Genomic DNA, 22197 nt, shown 5'->3' with positions numbered 1-22197 from the left:
GTGAGCACGAATTCCGCCATCTTGTAAATACCTCACGTTTGGCCCAAGTGGGAAAAGCTCGGGTCAACAGGGCGAATCTTACTTAAGGAGATCAAACCAGTAAGACTGAGTGTTAAAATACTACAAATTAACAATGCATTTTTCCCCTTAAACAGCCCTTTATACGAAACAAAGTTATGACACTTGTACAATAATCAAATCATTAAAACAAATATTTATTTTTGTTTTATTTGCGAGAGCTTTCTGGTTTTACAGTTGGCTTAACATTCTGGCAAAGAATCAAAATAGACTTTACAAACGCGAGAGTTTGGCACAAAGTTTAACTGACAACCGGAAGGTGGTTAGGATAATCTGTCATCGGATACTGCATGGCTGAGATGTGAATATCCGAGCCGGCTCCGTCTCCCCTGTGTTATATAGCGCCGTATCTCACCACAAGCTGTAGTATAGAGAGACTGCCACGGGTCAAACGCGATAGCAAAGCACCTTGAATCGACTCAGGCTCCCAAACATGAGGTATGTGCTAAGTATTCTTGCAAGCCTCGCTCTGTAGACGTCTGGTGGAGTCCTGATGGTTTAACACGGTCGTCCGTCATGTCTGGGTTTAACTTGGAGATTTTTATCGGGTATCATTTCAGGCGTGTCGACTTTGAAAAGTTGCTTATTGGGAAACAGTGATGTTATTATCGTTTCGTGTTGATATTCCTGACTACTGTCACTACAAAATGACCCATTTCAACGACAACAACTCATTTGAGTCGGATTAAAACCTCATTTGAGTTTAATATGGAATCATAACATACTCAAACATCAGCGATTTTCACTCAATCACTAACTTTTAAATTTTCATGATATCGCTGTAGAGCGAGCGATTAATCGTGGATGTGAACCACCGAAACCTATTGTTTGTAGTTTTGCGTTCCTCTCCTCGCATCGCGCGTCAGTGTTGACGAGTTGGTGATGATTTTATGAGCGTTTCAACAGAAAGAGCGTGCAATAACTCCTCTGTCCCCTTCTAGGGCTGGTTCGCTTTTTCTACTCTGCGTACTAGCGTTATGCGGTGGAGTACAATCTCAGGTAAGCAGTTTTTTGAGATAGATAAAGAGAGATAGTATTTTGAGTTTCGCGTGCTACTGCGTGCACATGTTCAAGAGGGTCACACAACTAGATTATACCGTAGTTGCATAACATAGAACTGCGCAAAAGTTGCCTTTACCACCCAGAGAGCTCAGTCAGTCAAGCAATATAGGAATTTATTTTTCATGGATAATCTAATGCGGTTCTTTTGCCAAAGAGTTCAAATTAAAGGGTGCCGCCGCTACCGCTGCAATGACAAGCATTTGACATTTTTTAAACAAATTTCAAATTCTTACAATTTCAAAAAGTAAGTTTTAGAAATCAAATTACAATGCTTTCCTTTTTACCTACTCCTTGATATGGGTATTTCGAGAAGACTTTATTTGTATCGGAATGCTAACAACAGTAAGTATGTGGTACTGAAAAACGGCGCGTATTCGCGGCCCCCCTGTGGATAAAGGGATTTGACCAATTGGCCGATATCTTACGTTTCAAACTGCAAGCTCTTCATTTTATGCATTCCTAGACAACATATACTGGGTATGTCTGGTTCACGGCTACTAATTCAGAGAGACCGCGGTATTTAAGAAACCAAATTTGGAGGCTTTCCGGCAGGCCATTGCGAGTTTGTTGATAAAGCGGCATTTCCTGTTCAGGACCGTCCGTGTGTTTCAAATTTGATCAACAATAGCTTTATTAAAAACAAACAAAAATGACCTTTTAGATAACCCTTGTTCCTATACGCTTATACCAGCAATACGAAAGACAAGGGGGAAAGGGGGGAGGTGAAATTTCTTGTGCCTATTCTCTAATGTGGTTGTGTGGTAGCCGCCCTTCCTCATGTCGCGCTGATATAATGAAATGATTCAGAACCAGGGAGTTCAAGGGAAGAAAGTGTCTGTTTTTTAATTAATTAATTAATTTTTAATTTAATTAATTTTTAATTAATTAATGCAGGAAATGACACCTTTTGCCTGTCCTTGATCACGTGACCATTTACATGGACCATCCCAAATCACATAATAGTACGTAACGTTACTAGTGCGTGACGTGTGGATGGCGTGATTGCCGCTTCTGTGTGGGGATTGGAGTGGTTATGTATGGATGGACTTTTTTAGTAGCTGAGGATGAGATGCTTAAAGTGTGGTCAAAATTACACCGCAAAAATTGAAATACAGATTTTACCGAAATCTTTGAATATTTAATTGTTTAACGTTGTGTTTCCAAGCCTGTCTGATTGGTTCTCAGCAATTCGTGCTTAATAATAAAATTACAAATCCACTAGAAACATCGAAATAACCATCCGAGGTTTATGCTTTATTAACAATATTTAGATTGTCAGTAACTCGCTTGAATTAGCCGTGGGCAATGGATACTTTTTTGGTCTCGTCTTGCGTAGATCGCGAGGCTGGATGAAATCTCCAGCGGGGGCAGGGGGGGAGGGGGGGGAGGACCTAGCGCGTGTCCCAAGGCCCCAAGGCCACAGATTGAAGTGAGCAACACATTTGTTATTGTTTTCATTCAATATTGAAGCGATATAATGTTTTAAAATCTCGAAATAACTATCTTAAAACAAAGTTTAACACTTTATTTAACAAATTCAATCAAAAATATCGCATTGGATACCCCAAATCAGCCGATGGAAATGGATGCTTTTTCACGCTTGCTATTTTGCTGGGATAAGAAATTGGCGACTGACAGAGGCTGTTTGACAAACACGATGTTCTTTGCGTGAAAAAACGTGTAATCCTATCAGAAACGGAGATCATTCTTTGATAGCTAAACAGTATTTAGCAGGTATTAGGTCGAGTAATTGATCTGGGAAATAGGTCACATACCTTCGCGAGGGATGACTTTTGAACAAAGGTGCTTGATAACCTATGAACTAGGGAGAATTTTCCCAAGTGAATTTTCATGATTCGGAAAAGGTATTCACAAACGAACGTCTGATTCACTCAAGTGAAAAAAACCCGTCAGAAATAGGCTGTCAGGGCTAAAGGGACGGGAATAAGCTGTCAGGGCTAAAGGGACGGGAATAAGCTGTCAGGGCTAAAGGGACGGGAATAAGCTGTCAGGGCTAAAGGGGCGGGAATAAGCTGTCAGGGCTAAAGGGACGGGAATAAGCTGTCAGGGCTAAAGGGACGGGAATAAGCTGTCAGGGCTAAAGGGACGGGAATAAGCTGTCAGGGCTAAAGGGGCGGGAATAAGCTGTCAGGGCTAAAGGGACAGGAATAAGCTGTCAGGGCTAAAGGGACGGGAATAAGCTGTCAGGGCTAAAGAGGCGGGAATAAGCTGTCAGGGATAAAGGGACGGGAATAAGCTGTCAGGGCTAAAGGGGCGGGAATAAGCTGTCAGGGCTAAAGGGACGGGAATAAGCTGTCAGGGCTAAAGGGACGGGAATAAGCTGTCAGGGCTAAAGGGACGGGAATAAGCTGTCAGGGCTAAAGGGACGGGAATAAGCTGTCAGGGCTGAAGGGACGGGAATAAGCTGTCAGGGCTGAAGGGACGGGAATAAGCTGTCAGGGCTAAAGGGACGGGAATAAGCTGTCAGGGCTAAAGAGGCGGGAATAAGCTGTCAAGGCTAAAGGGACGGGAATAAGCTGTCAGGGCTAAAGGGACGGGAATAAGCTGTCAGGGCTAAAGGGACGGGAATAAGCTGTCAGGGATAAAGGGACGGGAATAAGCTGTCAGGGCTAAAGAGGCGGGAATAAGCTGTCAAGGCTAAAGGGACGGGAATAAGCTGTCAGGGCTAAAGGGACGGGAATAAGCTGTCAGGGCTAAAGGGGCGGGAATAAGCTGTCAGGGCTAAAGGGACAGGAATAAGCTGTCAGGGCTAAAGGGACGGGAATAAGCTGTCAGGGCTAAAGAGGCGGGAATAAGCTGTCAGGGATAAAGGGACGGGAATAAGCTGTCAGGGCTAAAGGGGCGGGAATAAGCTGTCAGGGCTAAAGGGACGGGAATAAGCTGTCAGGGCTAAAGGGACGGGAATAAGCTGTCAGGGCTAAAGGGACGGGAATAAGCTGTCAGGGCTAAAGGGGCGGGAATAAGCTGTCAGGGCTAAAGGGACGGGAATAAGCTGTCAGGGCTAAAGGGACGGGAATAAGCTGTCAGGGCTAAAGGGACGGGAATAAGCTGTCAGGGCTAAAGGGACGGGAATAAGCTGTCAGGGCTAAAGGGACGGGAATAAGCTGTCAGGGCTGAAGAGACGGGAATAAGCTGTCAGGGCTAAAGGGACGGGAATAAGCTGTCAGGGCTAAAGGGGCGGGAATAAGCTGTCAAGGCTAAAAGGACGGGAATAAGCTGTCAGGGCTAAAGGGACGGGAATAAGCTGTCAGGGCTAAAGGGACGGGAATAAGCTGTCAGGGATAAAGGGACGGGAATAAGCTGTCAGGGCTAAAGAGGCGGGAATAAGCTGTCAAGGCTAAAGGGACGGGAATAAGCTGTCAGGGCTAAAGGGACGGGAATAAGCTGTCAGGGCTAAAGGGGCGGGAATAAGCTGTCAGGGCTAAAGGGACGGGAATAAGCTGTCAGGGCTAAAGGGGCGGGAATAAGCTGTCAGGGCTAAAGGGGCGGGAATAAGCTGTCAGGGCTAAAGGGGCGGGAATAAGCTGTCAGGGCTAAAGGGACGGGAATAAGCTGTCAGGGCTAAAGGGGCGGGAATAAGCTGTCAGGGCTAAAGGGACGGGAATAAGCTGTCAGGGCTAAAGGGACGGGAATAAGCTGTCAGGGCTAAAGGGGCGGGAATAAGCTGTCAAGGCTAAAGGGACGGGAATAAGCTGTCAGAGCTAAAGGGACGGGAATAAGCTGTCAGGGCTAAAGGGGCGGGAATAAGCTGTCAGGGCTAAAGGGACGGGAATAAGCTGTCAGGGCTAAAGGGACGGGAATAAGCTGTCAGGGCTAAAGGGGCGGAAATATCTGAAATATCCATTTAAAAATAGCTAATTGATCAGCGAAAAGAATCAGCTGCTCCGCGTAAAAACATATGCATCCGAGAAAATGTAATGACTGTAGATAACCAAATTGTGTATTTGTCATGTATGTAAATCGTATGGCGTACTACCTGAAATACGCATAACATATCATCATCACCTTCATCATCATCATTATTAACATCATCATCATCATCATCGTCATCAGCAACATCATCATCATTGTTTCGCCAGCTCTTGTTTTATCATAATCTGACGCATTGTTCTCGTTTCCAGGACTCCACGAAGCAGTGGAGCGAGTGGTCACCATGCTCTCGGACATGTGGAGTCGGAGTGTCCTATCAGAAGCGAGTATGTCTGGATATCACGTGAGTAGTTTTTGTCCTATCAGAAGCGAGTATGTCTGGATATCACAAGAGTAGTTTTTGTCCTATCGGAAGCGAGTATGTCTGGATATCACGTGAGTAGTTTTTGTCCTATTGGAAGCGATTATGTCTGGATATCACGTGAGTAGTTTTTGTCCTATCGGAAGCGAGTATGTCTGGATATCACGTGAGTAGTTTTTGTCCTATTGGAAGCGAGTATGTCTGGATATCACGTGAGTAGTTTTTGTCCTATCAGAAGCGAGTATGTCTGGATATCACGTGAGTAGTTTTTGTCCTATTAGAAGCGAGTATGTCTGGATATCACGTGAGTAGTTTTTGTCCTATCAGAAGCGAGTATGTCTGGATATCACGTGAGTAGTTTTTGTCCTATCAGAAGCGAGTATGTCTGGATATCACGTGAGTAGTTTTTGTCCTATTAGAAGCGAGTATGTCTGGATATCACGTGAGTAGTTTTTGTCCTATCAGAAGCGAGTATGTCTGGATATCACGTGAGTAGTTTTTGTCCTATCAGAAGCGAGTATGTCTGGATATCACGTGAGTAGTTTTTGTCCTATTAGAAGCGAGTATGTCTGGATATCACGTGAGTAGTTTTTGTCCTATCAGAAGCGAGTATGTCTGGATATCACGTGAGTAGTTTTTGTCCTATCGGAAGCGAGTATGTCTGGATATCACGTGAGTAGTTTTTGTCCTATCGGAAGCGAGTATGTCTGGATATCACGTGAGTAGTTTTTGTCCTATCAGAAGCGAGTATGTCTGGATATCACGTGAGTAGTTTTTGTCCTATTAGAAGCGAGTATGTCTGGATATCACGTGAGTAGTTTTTGTCCTATCAGAAGCGAGTATGTCTGGATATCACGTGAGTAGTTTTTGTCCTATCGGAAGCGAGTATGTCTGGATATCACGTGAGTAGTTTTTGTCCTATCGGAAGCGAGTATGTCTGGATATCACGTGAGTAGTTTTTGTCCTATCGGAAGCGAGTATGTATAGATATCACGTGAGTAGTTTTTGTCCTATCGGAAGCGAGTATGTCTGGATATCACGTGAGTAGTCTTTCTTCTATCGGAAGCGAGTATGTCTGGATGTCACGTGAGTATATTTTCTCCTATCGGAAGCGAGTATGTCTGGATATCACGTGAGTAGTTTTTGTCCTATCGGAAGCGAGTATGTCTGGATATCACGTTAGTAGTTTTGTCCTATCAGAAGCGAGTATGTCTGGATATCACGTGAGTAGTTTTTGTCCTATCGGAAGCGGGTATGTCTAGATATCACGTGAGTAGTTTTTGTCCTATCAGAAGCGAGTATGTCTGGATATCACGTGAGTAGTTTTTGTCCTATCAGAAGCGAGTATGTCTGGATATCACGTGAGTAGTTTTTGTCCTATCAGAAGCGAGTATGTCTGGATATCACGTGAGTAGTTTTTGTCCTATTAGAAGCGAGTATGTCTGGATATCACGTGAGTAGTTTTTGTCCTATCGGAAGCGAGTATGTCTGGATATCACGTGAGTAGTTTTTGTCCTATCGGAAGCGAGTATGTCTGGATATCACGTGAGTAGTTTTTGTCCTATCAGAAGCGAGTATGTCTGGATATCACGTGAGTAGTTTTTGTCCTATCAGAAGCGAGTATGTCTGGATATCACGTGAGTAGTTTTTGTCCTATTAGAAGCGAGTATGTCTGGATATCACGTGAGTAGTTTTTGTCCTATCGGAAGCGAGTATGTCTGGATATCACGTGAGTAGTTTTTGTCCTATCGGAAGCGAGTATGTCTGGATATCACGTGAGTAGTTTTTGTCCTATCGGAAGCGAGTATGTCTGGATATCACGTGAGTAGTCTTTCTTCTATCGGAAGCGAGTATGTTTGGATGTCACGTGAGTATATTTTCTCCTATCGGAAGCGAGTATGTCTGGATATCACGTGAGTAGTTTTTGTCCTATCGGAAGCGAGTATGTCTGGATATCACGTTAGTAGTTTTGTCCTATCAGAAGCGAGTATGTCTGGATATCACGTGAGTAGTTTTTGTCCTATCGGAAGCGGGTATGTCTAGATATCACGTGAGTAGTTTTTTTTCCTATCGGAAGCGAGTATGTCTGGATATCACGTGAGTAGTTTTTGTCCTATCGGAAGCGAGTATCTGGATGTCACGTGAGTAGTTATTGTCCTATCGGAAGCGAGTATATCTGGATGTCACGTGAGTAAATTTGGCCTATCGGAAGTGAGTATGACTGGATCATGTAAGGATGTCACGTGAGTTGTTTTTATCCTATTAGAATCGAGTATGTCTGGGTATAACGTGTCAAACGTTTACTTACGTGGAATACATGGATACTTGGTTGCAGAAAGAATTCTAACTCAGTATTTCGAGGTGGTGATTTCTTTCTTTCTTATTCAGGGATAGTGGCGGGAAAACATGTCCAGAAGAGTTCAATTACAGAACCTGTAACATACAGGTGAGTGAAATGACAAGGCGTGTCACGTGCCGTGTAATGATGCCGTGCATTAAGGCAGTATAATGATGCCTTACACTTAATGCCTTGTAATGATACCGTGTATTGAAACAGTGCACTAATGTTGAAATGGCTCCATAACAAGCGTCGAAAATGCATGTATCGATAAGAGTCTCTTGAAATTTAAAGCGTAATGTAAACTCCCGTATATTTATTTATTTTATATGTCAGTCCGAAGGGCCTGGGAACAGCTTCCTGGGATGCCTGTAGAGCCTGTTTATTTATGTTACGAAAAAAAGGCTTCGCAACATCCTTTATCCATAATCCAGTACTTGTCCACCGTCCCTCAGAAAGAGCGCGTTCGGTTGAAGAGGAGGAAATAGGGGTGCATTGCCTCAGTAAGGGCGCGTTCGGTTGGAGGGGAGGAAATAGGGGTGCATTGCCTCAGAAAGGGCGCGTTCGGTTGAAGGGGAGGAAATAGGGGTGCATTGCCTCAGAAAGGGCGCGTTCGGTTGAAGGGGAGGAAATAGGGGTGCATTGCCTCAGAAAGGGCGCGTTCGGTTGAAGGGGAGGGAAGAAGTCGAAGTGGTATGTTTACCTAGTTCAAGTGACATCGTGACATTCTCTTTTCACAGGATTGCCCGGAGGGTTCTGGAAATTTCCGGTACGAGCAATGCGCGGAGTTCAATAATAGGACCTTAGACGGCCGGAAGTACAAATGGGTCCCCTATATACCAGGTAACAAGCAGACAGAACCTCCAGTCCCGCATTCGAAGGCCACCACCCGAGTATCTCAGGCGGGATGGACATGCTTGCCTAATAAATTAATAACTCCCAGTCCTCCCCTCAAATGGCACTACAGGCTAACCCCAAATTTCTTGTCCTAACAGGCGTGGATAGATGCGGACTGAATTGTATGCCCAAAGGCGAATACTTCTATTATAAATGGGGCGAGAAAGTCGTGGACGGCACAAGGTGCGGGCAGGACTCGTACGATATCTGCGTCAACGGCGAATGCAAGGTGGGTAATAGGTGAATACAAGTTGGGATAGGATATTTGCGTCAACGGCTAATGCAATGTGGGTAATAGGTGAACACAAGGGGGGGGGTAGAATATCTGCGTCAACGGCGAATGCAAGGTGGGTAACAGGTGAATACAAGGTGGAGAAGGATATCTGCGTCAACGGCGAATGCAATGTGGGTAATAGGTGAATACAAGGGGGGAGGATATTTGCGTCAACGGCGAATGCAAGGTGGGTAATAGGTGAATACAAGGGGGGAAAGAATATCTGCGTTAACGGCGAATGCAAAGTGGGTAACAGGTTAATACAAGGGGGGGGGATATCTGCGTCAACGGCGAATGCAAGGTGGGTAATAGGTGAATACACGGGGGGGGGGGAAAGAATATCTCCGTCAACGGCTAATGCAAGGTGGGTAATAGGTGAATACAAGGGGGGGGAATATCTGCGTCAACGGCTAATGCAAAGGGGGTAATAGGTGAATTAAAGGGTGAAATGATATCTGGGTTAACGGCGAATGCAAGGTAGTTAATAAGTGAATATAAGACTAGGGAAAAGGCATGCTCAAAGTTTTGGAGGCGAGACTCATATATGGAGCGCCAGCCATCTCTGTGTTTGATTTGTTCTAATGGTTTGCGTTTGATGCTATTTCATTTAGTCTCTGGGTTGTGATTTGATCCTTAACTCGAAAGCCAAGGAAGACAAATGCCGAGTGTGTAACGGAAATGGCGAGAACTGCCGCACAGTGAGAGGGTCTTATTACGACAGTGGTGAAGGTGATTTATCGATAATATTCCTTGAATTTTATCAAGAAAAACTACAGCTTGCTCGGTCAATCAAGGGTCCTCTTCAATCACATCTTATTACTATTCTATCGCCCTAGTTATTATTTTTCATGTCATGTTCTGTTCTGGTCATCTTCTCTTATTCTTTTTTTTCCATTTTCACCCTATAAAATAACGATTATTATCATTTTTCGGGGTCCGGTATCCATCAAATCGCGCGCTCTGATTGGCTCTCGTGAGGTCCGGTATCCTACGATCCGGCCTTCGGCCTCGGTCAGCATTTTCAAGACCTCGGTCACGGTATTTCACGATACGGACCTCCCAGCTGGTAAATAACATATATACATTTATGACTTTTAAGACGATGTTGCTCAAAAGTGAGCGACTGTAAAGTACACCCTGAAAAAGTATGCATATTTAGAATTAAAATTCAGTCAAAATGTCTTTTATACGGGATGGTACATGTTTATCGTTAGTACGACATCACCTTTTTATCTGTATGACTGCGTATTTGCCAAAGCAGCAAATGGAGAAGAAACTGCTCCTTTATATTTCTAACATTCGGCAATCTTTTTCAGGTTACAAAGAATTTCTCGTAATCCCTCCTGGGGCGACGAACCTCAGAATCGAAGAGATAAAACCATCCGTACACTTTATAGGTAGGTGTACATACACGGACTATCCGTGCACTTTATATACACGGTCCATCCGTGCACTTTATAGGTAGGTGTACATACACGGACCATCCGTATACTTTATGGGTAGGTGTACATACACGAACCATCCGTACACTTTATAGGTAGGTGTACATACACGGACCATCCGTACACTTTATAGGTAGGTGTACATACACGGACCATCCGTGTACTTTATAGGTAGATGTACATACACTGACCATCCGGGCATTTTATATACACAGACCATCCGTGCAATTTATAGGTAGATGTACATACACTGACCATCCGTGTACTTTATAGGTAGGTGTACATACAAGTACTCTCCGTACACTTTATAGGTAGGTGTACATACACGGACCATCCGTGTACTTTATAGGTAGGTGTACATACACGGACCATCCGGGCACTTTATATACACAGACCATCCGTACACTTTATAGGTAGATGTACATACACTGACCATCTTTGTACTTTATAGGTAGGTGTACATACACGGACCATCCGTGTACTTTATAGGTAGGTGTACATACACGGACCATCCGGGCACTTTATATACACAGACCATCCGTGCACTTTATAGGTAGATGTACATACACTGACCATCCGTGTACTTTATAGGTAGGTGTACATACACGGACCATCCGTGCACTTTATAGGTAGGTGTACATACACGGACCATCCGTGTACTTTATAGGTAGGTGTACAAACACGGACCATCCGTGCACTTTATATACACGGACCATTCGTGCACTTTATAGGTACGTGTACATACACTGACCATCCGTGCACTTTATATACACGGACCATCCGGCCACTTTATAGCTAGGTGTACATACACGGACCATCCGTGCATTATATAGGTAAGTGTACATACACGGACCATCCGTGCACTTTATATACACGGACCATACGTGCACTTTATAGAAACGTGTAGATACACGGACCATCCGTGCACTTTATAAATTTCACGGACCATCCTGGCACTTTATACCTAGGTGTATATACACGGACCATCCGTGCACTTCATAGCTAGGTGGTGTACACATCAATGCGTTTCTTCCGTCTTTTCCTCTTTTTTGCTTTGGCACATTTAGTGGGACCCCTCCCTTAGTGACAAATCCATAATGCTATTTTCAAAATTTTCACTATTTTCACTTTTATTTATATACGCTTTGTTTCTAAAACTTCTCCCAATAAAGTTTTTATTTTATTTCAGCAATGGCAGATTCCAAAGGTAAATTTTTCTTCAATGGAAATTACGTAGTCACCAATCCCCGCACCTACAAATTTGCCGGGACTCTGTTCAGATACGAGAGGACTGAAGCGGGCAAAGAAGTGATCAGCGCGCTCGGCCCTACTACCGAACAAGTCCATGTTGTGGTGAGTTCCGACTTTTTTCTCTCGTCTTCAAATTTCCTTACTCATTAGCATTTTTGTACAGTTTATTAAAGGGGTAAGGTCATCAGCTGCGCATGCTCATAGATGTAATAGTTTATAATAGACGCCGCTTGTGTATGTGTTTGTATTCTTACCCATAAAAAGCACCCTAGGGTAAACGAAAAGCGCAGTTTCATGAAACATCCCAAAAATCGTCTGGGGTGAGTGAGTGGGGGGGGGGGGGGGGGGGTTTGGCTTTGCCGGCTCACAGACTAGGCTTCTTCGGTTTTTTTCATAATGACCCATGTACTCATTGTAAATCTCCTGGAAACGACTTCCTTTCCCTTGTTTGTTAAGCATTCTTTTATGGACAAGCTCTAATGACGCCAGAGAAGCCCAGGATAGAGTACGAATTATTGTGTTAATTCTTTTTGTTATTCACAGGGCTTACTGACGGCTGACGAGCCTAACCCTGGGATAGAGTACGAATTCTCGCTGCCTAAGAGCGTGGTGGTGTTACCCAAGAAGGCAAAGTATTCGTGGAAGATGGACGGTTTCTCGGCTTGCACGGCATCGTGTGCAGGAGGTACGTTATTTAATCCTAAGCGCGCTTTTTATATTATATAGATTACACACATTATACACAAATTGCATACATATTTCATCAATTATTTATATTAACACATTATAGACATTACACACATAACATACACATTCTTGCATGTGACCATATTGTGTTAATGATATTTAAATCGCCCAAAATGCAGTAAATCACTCCCTTTTATTAGTGTATTCTGCCTATGAGCATGTTAGGCGATACGATCCGTGGTTGCGGTCCTATCTTCAGATGTATGCGGAGGCAGATATATTTTTTTTCTTGGGTTAAAAGAAAAAAAAGAACGTTGTATTCTATCATTTGTTCTTCGATTATGATTATTTTGTTAATTGCGTTGTATTCTTCAGTAATGTCTTGAACAAAAGAGACCATGCGTACGTGCGTAATGCACGCCTCTAAACGAGGCGACTAAACGAGTCCCCAAGGGACTGACGGCGCCTAGGTAGACCTCGATATTTTTCTCTCTACGTCACAGCGAGCTGTGTGTGGCGTAACCGTATAAGACTTCGGTCTTAAGGGCTAGGAACCTGGTTATTGCCTCCCTATTAATGCGCTTGTGCCTCGGTACCTGTGTGTTACACAGTTCGCTAGATAGCGGTGCTGGGGCCGAAATCTCCAGCCTGGCCGTAAAGCTTTAGCTGCCATACGGTGATTCAGCGCACGTCTGGATGTATGGTCTATTTTTTTTTTTTCAGTTCAGACAAAACGCATGTTTGATTTATATTTTTCTGTTCATTTTTTTTCTTTTTTTTCCATATTTCGAAAGTATTTTTTTTGTACGTGCAGTTTTTTCTAAAGTTCTGTAAAAAAGAAAAACTATTTGGGTATACTCACCTGACAGCCCGTCACAGGGATACAGGCTACTCCGTGCAGTCTACAATCATGACTCATACCTGTCAACCTCCGAAAATCTCAAGGCTTTTTTGGGAGGGGTATATTAATTTTTGGGGGGAGGAGTGGGTATAATAGAAAGCTCTCGCGAACAAATTCACTCATAGATCACCACACAAGGGTGTTAGATAAATTGCGCTATGCAAAGAAATTATTGCTTTTAATATTATAATAGAAAATGGGCAAAATGACGATTTTCTATAGAATAATTTTTCGGAAGCTTAAAAGCGGGAGATTTGGTGCTCAACGCGGGAGAGCGGGAGAAGGGGTCCAAAATCTTGAGACTCCCGCCTAATGCGGGAGAGTTGACAGGTATGATGACTATCACTGGAAGTGTAGTCTGTGGTGTGAAAGCACCGTCACTGAAGATAGTACGACGGGCTAGCAACCTTAGCCTATTCTTTTACCTCTATTTGATGATTCAACGCATGTGTAGATTCATGGTCTAGTTTTTCCTCGTTTTCGTTTAAAACAACAACAGTTTATTTGTAACAGTATTAAAATAATTATCTACGAATGATAATTGAGGTCTGGTATTTAACAGCACATGAATATAAACTTTTGATATCGTGAAAAAGTTCTCGGTGAGGTTCTGAAGAACGAAAGAAGAAAGGTATTGCAAATGTATCGGCCCCTAATTCAAGTGGACACTGGATGTATGTTTTCTTGTGTAGTTGATAAATCGTCTTTTTTATTGCTAGGTTACCAGGTGCGTCGCGTGTTCTGCGCGCGAGATCGTGATGGTAAGGTCGTGGATGACATTTTCTGTGATTACAAAAGCAAGCCACAAACCAGAAGACAATGCAACGACTCGCCCTGCCCTCCCCGGTAAGTCCAATGTACACACTCTGCCCTCCCCAGTAATCAGAGTACTCTGCGTGCATACGGGCAGTAAAATATTTGATCTCTCTCTACATCGGTTACTTATAACAGGTAAAACTACTCCTGACCCCTCCCTACATCGGTGACTTATAACAGGCAAAATAATCCCTGACCCCTCCCTACATTGGTGACTAATAACAGGCAAAACTCTCCTGACCCTTCCCCCCTGGGTTTTCCCTGTAGGTGGTTCATCAGCGGGTGGAGCGCATGCTCGTCCACGTGCGGTCAAGGCAAACAAGTGCGACGCGTGCACTGCGAACAGGTGGTCAGCGGTGGTGACACGCAAATGATCCCGGATGACAAGTGCACAGGCGTGGGAGCGAAACCGTCGGGCACAAGGCTGTGCACGCTCACGAGGTACTGCCCCGTCTGGGCGACAGGGGCGTGGAGCACGGTAAGTCTAGCACATTGCGTTATTAGTTCATTCTTGTTCTGGGGTTAAGGCCTGCTACTTGTGTCACTTTTAACACCACAGGCCATCCAAGACAATAGGGGTATCTTATTACCACAGAAAACCCAACAATATAGGGGCATTTCATTATCACGCGCCACCCAAGACAAGAGGGTACTTTATTACGACAGGACACCCAAGACAATAGGGCTATTGCATTACCACAGGATACCCAAGACAATAGGACTATTTTATTACCACAGGACACCCAAGACAATAGGGGCATTTTATTGTCACGGAACACCCAAGACAATATGGATATTTCATTACTACAGGACACCCAAGAAAAATGGGGTATTTTATTAACACAGGCCACCCAAGACAAAAGGGATATTTTGTTACCACAGGACACCCAAACAACAGGGACAATCTTTTACCCAAGGCAATAGGGATAAGTTCTGATGCCTTGTTTACCTCTGCAGTGTTCTGTGTCGTGCGGTGAGGGTTTTGCCACGCGCGAGGTTGTCTGTCGGCGCGTAGAAAAAGACAATAGGGAAACACTTTCACCAATCAGAGACGACTACTGTGACTCCAGAGCGAGGCCTGTTGACCGGCAGAGATGCAACGAGGGGCCATGCACAACAAAATGGCTGACATCACAATGGAGCGAGGTATGTTACACCAAGGGTTTTACAAATAGTATTCAGCTATCAAAACTTCCTGGTAAGAAATTGGCGCTTTGCTCTTTGTCATACAATGAAGTAAAGCCATCACTAGGAGAAGTGTATAACTGTATCATTTGTCTTGAGTAAACGTCTTCAAATACTGGTTATTTTTAGGTTGAACACAGGTAGCCCATGCTCCAGGAGTGTCTTAAAGATCTATAAGGGAGCAAACAAATTTGACGTTAATCACATGTTTGTCCAAATGTTTGATAGCTCTGACCATGTCATTTGTTCTCAGTGTTACCCCAAGTGTGGGCGTGGCATCAGTACCCGGATGGTGTATTGCGTGAGCGTGACAGATGAGAGCCAGAAGTACCCCGACACGTTGTGTAACAACAGCACGAGACCGCAGAACCAGAAGCAGTGTGTTAGCGATCGAGTCTGCCCTCCAATGTGGCACGCGTCTCAGTGGAGCCGGGTAAGTGAACTTACCCTAGAGTGGTGGGGAGGTAATTTGTCCTACCATATGGTATGCGTCTCAGTGGAGCCGGGTATGTTAACTAACTCTAGAGGGGTCGGGTGGTGGATTTGCCCTCCCATGTCGTATGCGTCTCAGTGGAGCCGGGTAAGTGAACGCAAATGTAGCCCTAGAGGGGTGGGATGATAATTCAAGGTGTTGCCTTCGTTTCTATAATGCTTTACTTTCAATGTCACTTGATTCTAATTATATACTCATTCCCAGTGCACGGCTACCTGTGGTACGGGAATGAAGATGCGCAATGTGGTGTGCGCACAAGACGAGGGGAAGATACTGCGCGTGGTGCCACGTGACCTTTGTGATCGCAATCACTCCATGCCATCAATCGAAAAGTGCTCCACTAGGCCTTGTCAGGCGGGCTGGTACATATTCCCATGGCAACCGGTAAGTTGACAGCTGCAGAATTTTGCGGGACCAAGCACTCCGTGTCAGTTTTCTATTGCGGTGAATTGAAGGAGGAGAGAGAGGGGAGCGCTTAACGCCGAAGGAAATAGGCTGTAATTGTGGCATTTATACAGCGGACTTTGCCAGAGGCGTTTGTAGACTGACAGAGAGCAACGTGCATTCGATCATATCTCGCAATATCTGTGCTATTAAAATACCAAACATGTACAATTTCAATTCCTATTTTACATTTCAGTGCACCAGATCGTGTGGAGTTGGCTTGAAAAGACGACAGATAAAATGTTTCGCGGATTCGAAAGAAGACCCGGAAGAGAAGTGGTGCGACCAGGAAACCAAGCCACACGACGTGGAGCGGTGCCTTGTGCGATATTGCGACCAGGAGGAAACAGGTAAGACACTGCGACCAGGAAGAAGCAGGGGACAGTTGGTAGGGTTGAGCAAAATTCTTTGATGTGCTGCTCAGGAATTGTATGCATGTGATTTGTTTTTATCATTACTTTACTATCGTTTTCATTTGCACTTTACGTAGATGCACCACCACCTACATGGGAGCCCTTTACCCAAGCCATTGAGACCCGAGCCCCGACCACGACTAGACAGCAGACAGTACTTCCGACTACCGTCCGACCGACAACAAAGAGGCCGACAACTACACGCCCGACAACCAAACGACCAACAACCGAGCAACCGACAACAGAGCGTCCGACGACTACACTACCAACGACGAAGAGGCCAACAACTACAAGACCAACAACAACGCGCCCGACGACGACACGACCAACCACGAAGCAACCGACAACGACGCGCCCGACCACAACACGACCTACTACGACACGCCCGACGACTACACGACCAACGACGAAGAGGCCGACAACTATAAGACCAACAACGACACGACCAACCACGAAGCGCCCCACCACAACACGACCGACGACGACTCGCCCGACCACAACACGACCGGCAACGACGCGCCCGACGACTATACGACCAACGACTTTCCCTGTAACCTCCGCGAAGCCGACAAGGCGAGCGACGTTACAGACCGAGAAGCCGAAGCCAATCGTGCCGGCGAGGATCGTAGAGGGACCGCGGGACATCAGTGAGTCATTATCAGAATTTAAGACCTTTTCCTAACCTGAAATGTGCCGATTCCCTTAAAGACCCCTTAGCTTGACATTGTATCTAAAGTTTTATTTCTGGCCGGGAGTAAAGAAAGCAGTTTTAGAGAAACAAGCGTGTTTTACTGGAAGAATTTACATTGTGGCGGAGAGACTTGCGTGGTGCTTACAAAACTCAGATTATTCCTAATGATTCACGTCGAATTGCATTTTGGATACTTTATTTCTTAACAATGCTGACGCTTATAGTATCGGACTAATTGCAACACAAGGTTTTTCAACGTTTTTGTACTGATTAACTCTCCCTTTATAACATACTAAAAGTCTAAAAACATCGGAGCACGCAAACACCCCGAAAAACTGCATCGAATTTCCACATACAAGGCTTGTATGAAAAACCACAGGAATCCCAAATCATGAAAATCATGATCATGAAAATACCACTATAAATGATAAGAAATATGTGTATTTCTACACGATCTGGATAAAAATCAAAGTTATCTGATTTAGCTCATCTATTTTGGGCAAAACCCACAGGTTTCTATCTTTACGGGTCTTTAGAAGGAAAATCAAGCACATGATGTAATTATTATCATTAGTTTGAGTTTGTTTGATTTTAATAGCATTGATCTCAAATTTATTTTTATCATTCCGCAAACCTGCTTTCAGTTATAATTTTAAGTGTAAATGCAGGAGCCCAGTGTTATCAGACTCAGTCTGAAGAAAGATGCGCCCTTTTTTGCAAGATCATACACTGAAAAACACCTGCACGGGTGCCTAGGCCGACAGCGCAGATATTGTTGGTACCCCTAAAGTGACCGAAAAAGAGATCTGCTAAGCAGATAGCACAACCTTGCAATCGGCAGTGCCCATTGACAATGATGTCGTACATGTTACAGGTGTCGTTTTATCGCTCAATTCTAGCTGCTCATCCCCAGAAGAACTTGAACAACATTTCTCCTTTGAGCTCTGAAGTTTTCCTCCAGCATTGTTAGACTCTATGATGAGTGTGGCAGAATTTTATTTAAATGTTGAGCAAGTACCCGAGGGAAAGCGGTTGTGGCACAATGGACACGGAAGCTGATGGAGAATCGAATAGATGATTGCTTATGTGGAAAGCTGCGGTAAAATTGTCCACACGATTAGCATCACCGTTCCTATTGGTAACGATAATTCCGCATGGAAGCCCATGACATCTACCTTAGCCGAAATGTAAATCTACACGAAGATGTGGGGAATGACGGCCATGAATGAGCTGCTAGGGAAAAGTTTTAATGTTTTTTTTATATTTCTTATTTTATTTTTTGATTTTTATCCATGCGCTTCTTGGTTGTGATACCATTTTCCATGAATACGGGTAAGAAAGGAGGCACTGTTTAAGAAGCTTGTCCTACATCCGCGCACAGGCAGCTGTTAACAGCTGTTAGCACTTTAGCAGCAGCCTTGTTCCACAGTTCCAAGTTCCAGTATTCTATCAAGTCAACCAATGGAAAGGCGATAGAAAGGCGGTCTGAAGTCTGAGCCTAGGTGTAAGTCAACGACAGGGTGAACCCTTAACAGATCTTGAGAGACCTCCAGGACTGTAGCACGTTTAGTGCTCCTGCCGCATGGACAATCTAGCGTGTTCGCCCTACGGCCAATGCAAAGGGTCATCGTGTACTAATTCCCTCTCAATCGTGTCTTAATTTTAAAGAAATTATAAAAAGTTCCAACATAAAAAAACTATTTTGACAAAAAAACGATACTATAAGTATAATGTGTCCATTTACTTTCTTGTTTTATTGTTTTACAATTATTGAGAGCCACTAAGCACTATTTGTATGAGAACCTGTTTGCATCACGTATAGTCATCTATGAAAACGAAAAGATCAAAGTCGTGGTGACAAGGATAGCAAAAAAATCTGTGTATTTTACCAAAAATAATTTGCGTGCTCCGATTTTTTTAGACTTTTAGTATGTTATAGAGTTATACTTTCTGTGCAAGAAACCGTAAAAAACCTTGTGTTGCAATTAGTCCGATGTTGGCCCCTTTTATGTAGATTGACTGACCTATATTAAAAAAAAAACCTCCTTTTATTTCAGCAACCTTTGTTCGGTCCCAGGTCCTTCTCACCTGCCGAGCTGAAGGCAACCCAGAGCCTTCCGTGGGCTGGAAAAAAGGCTTGCTGCCCGTTAGTAGCCTGGGGCCTAGGTACGAGATATTAGAGGATGGAACTCTACGCATTGAACAAGCGATGATCGAAGACGAAGGAACATACTCCTGTTATGCCACGAACTTCAAAGGACCTTTACAAACAAGAACTGCAAATCTTAGGGTTGTCGGTATGTATACCTATAAGGGACCTTTACAAACAAGAACTTCAAATCTTAGGGTCGTCGGTATGTACCCCTATAAGGGACCTTTACAAACAAGAACTGCAAATCTTAGGGTTGTCGGTATGTACCCCTATAAGGGACCTTTACAAACAAGGACTACAAATCTTAGGGTTATCGGTATGTACCCCTATAAGGGACCTGTTTCAACAAGGACTACAAATCTTAGAGTTATCGGTATGTATCCCTATAAGGGACCTCTTTAAACAAGGACTACAAATCTTAGGGTTGCCGGTATGTACCCCTATAAGGGACCTTCAAATTTAACTTGCTAACGCTTGTTCGTATTATGGATAAATTATGCCATTAGTATACTTATATTTTTATCTTTTTACCAATGTAACCCCTAAGCATTGGTCGGTCTATTTTGTGCATGCAATTGCTTGCTAAATGACCACGTGTTGATGGCTCAATGAACACGTGATGCTGTCTCGATGACCATGTGCTTCTCTTTGCAGTGCCCGTGACCGTAAGCATGATACCACGTGACGAGCACGAGGTTTCCGTCGGAGAACCATTGACGATATACTGTCAATTTAGCGGCAAGCCTACGCCATTCAACCGCTGGTACAAGGACAGTCAACTCATATTAAACGGCAACGAACGCATATCGATTTCCCCCGGACAAATATCGATCAAGAGTGTATTGCCTTCGGATGCTGGTCTGTATGAATGTCAGGCAATCCACGACTATGGCCGAGCAGCCGACTTCGTTACGATCAAGGTCAAAGGAGGTAGGTTCCACGTGAAACTCTACATTCTGGGGGAGATGAGATATGGAAATTTCAGGATTATGTGTAAAAACGGTGTGTTCAACTCCTTTTCCACATTTTCCCCAAGGGTTTTCATATTTCAATTTCGCAAATTGACATTGTAGTGTATGGTTGAAGAGCCTTTGTCAGCGATCATTTTGTCACTCTAGCTATATACAAAGCATAAGAAAGCATCCATTTTCTTCGGCTGATTTGGGGAAGTTACTGCAATATTTTCGACTGGATTTTGTCAATGAATAATATAAGTTTGAAGGGAGGGAGCATAAGATAAGAGAGGGACACTGGTTTTACCCGCGCGCCATGTCGATTCCGAATCTGGCTTTTTTGTAGTAACCACCACCTGCGCGTGAGGATTTGCTCCTTTTATTTTGTCCTACACCCTCGCGGGTTGCGTGCTGTTGTTTTGCCAACTTGATAGGAATGAAAAGAGATCATGTAAAATATCTCGAAAGAAGAAAACAAGTCTAACTTAAGTAAGCAAGATTGGCAAATATACTCACAGAAAGCAATATCCCTGAATAGTTTGACTGTTCTGTTTGTCTGAGCGGCGAACTCAAGTCAAGAACAAAGAAAACACCGACGAGCGATAAAATGGCTGCCATACTGCGTTTGATTCAAATCCCGAATCTGTCCTAAATGTCCCTAATTCAAGTAGTTATGCCTTTAAGAAATATGAATCGTTTTGTCAAAAAGTACAAAGCCGTTTTTCTCTCCAGACCAACCGTCCCTGGCCCCCACGGTGGAGGTTTGCGAGGATGACGAGTCGGTGGCAGAGTGTAGCATCGTCAAGCGAGTCAACTATTGCCGGCATTCCTTTTACCAAAAAGCGTGCTGCAAGACATGTAGGGGCACCTAGACAATGGACAGCGGCTAACATCATTACACATGGGCGAGTTCTCGCGCTAAAGACAATACCAACGCTTACTGACATGGATCATACCATATATGGAGGGTACCATATATGGCACGTAACGCCATAAGTAAATATAGTTACATTGCTACCTCTTGTTTAGATAATGTGCTGAAAATGTAAAGAAATGTTTCTCGAGATAAAAACCTACGGAATATTTTATATTTTATTGGGAAGTGACAGGAACTTTTAATGAAGAATGTGGTTCGTCGGTTATCAGTTATTGTAACACAGTCCTGTAATTCAGGTTAATCTAAAAATGCACATCTTGTACCGCTAGTAGGTAAAATATTTCGGTTTCATAATAAGTAAAATATACCGGTTTTATAATGATGTATTCGTTCCTCGCATCATCCAGGAAGTTTTAACTATTATTAATGTAACTTAAGGAGGCCGCTTGGGATCTGTTAATAATGGTCTAATTTATCAAAAATTGCTTCAGAAAACAACATGTTCGTGCGCGATTAAGATTTCGCCCAACCTAAATTGACAACACTGGTTACCATGGCTCACAACGTTGAGTTTTCGGTTGAAGGCGGGTATTCGTACCAAAGCACCTGGGGTGGGTGGGTGGGTGGTGGGGGTGGGGGGTGGGTGTTAGGTGGATAGATAATCTGGAAGGGAGGAAAATGTTGAACATAAATGGAGTGGAATGGCAAGAATGGGGATGACAAAAACGAGTATATAGAGTTACAAAATGAAAAGGTGGGATATTTCTTAGAGCTCTTCGAAATGTAAAGCAACCTTACGTGTATTCTAGTACAAGGTTTATCATCAGGAGGTAAGACCAGGTACTAGTCAAATGCGAAGGGGAGTAATAAAACTGGGAGCCGAGGGATGCTAGGGGGTAGGTGGAAAGATGGAGAAGGTCTAGTGAGAAAGGAGTTCGCATTTGAGACGTGTTTCAAAGTGAATGAGTGGCTAGCCAATTCACCTTACCCC

General features: G+C 43.9%; 1 protein-coding gene across 1 annotated transcript; it reads left to right on the top strand.

Annotated features, from left to right (window-relative positions):
* The first annotated feature begins 360 nt into the window (after positions 1-360).
* Positions 361-21585, top strand: LOC5514971 (papilin). The gene is made up of 20 exons (XM_048730352.1): positions 361-516; positions 1020-1077; positions 5283-5374; positions 7781-7838; positions 8471-8573; positions 8726-8856; positions 9513-9630; positions 10218-10298; positions 11533-11696; positions 12138-12279; positions 13902-14028; positions 14266-14476; positions 14956-15144; positions 15437-15616; positions 15881-16060; positions 16317-16470; positions 16611-17180; positions 19282-19521; positions 20031-20306; positions 21062-21585. Exons 1-20 carry the CDS (start codon positions 512-514, stop codon positions 21199-21201), a joined length of 3219 nt encoding a protein of 1072 aa, XP_048586309.1. The 5' UTR covers positions 361-511; the 3' UTR covers positions 21202-21585.
* Positions 21586-22197: the final 612 nt, after the last annotated feature.

This window comes from Nematostella vectensis, chromosome 7, assembly GCF_932526225.1.
Source record: "Nematostella vectensis chromosome 7, jaNemVect1.1, whole genome shotgun sequence".
NCBI lineage: Eukaryota > Metazoa > Cnidaria > Anthozoa > Actiniaria > Edwardsiidae > Nematostella > Nematostella vectensis.
Note: the sequence above shows the minus strand (reverse complement) of the source record. Positions and strands in the feature narration are given on the sequence as shown.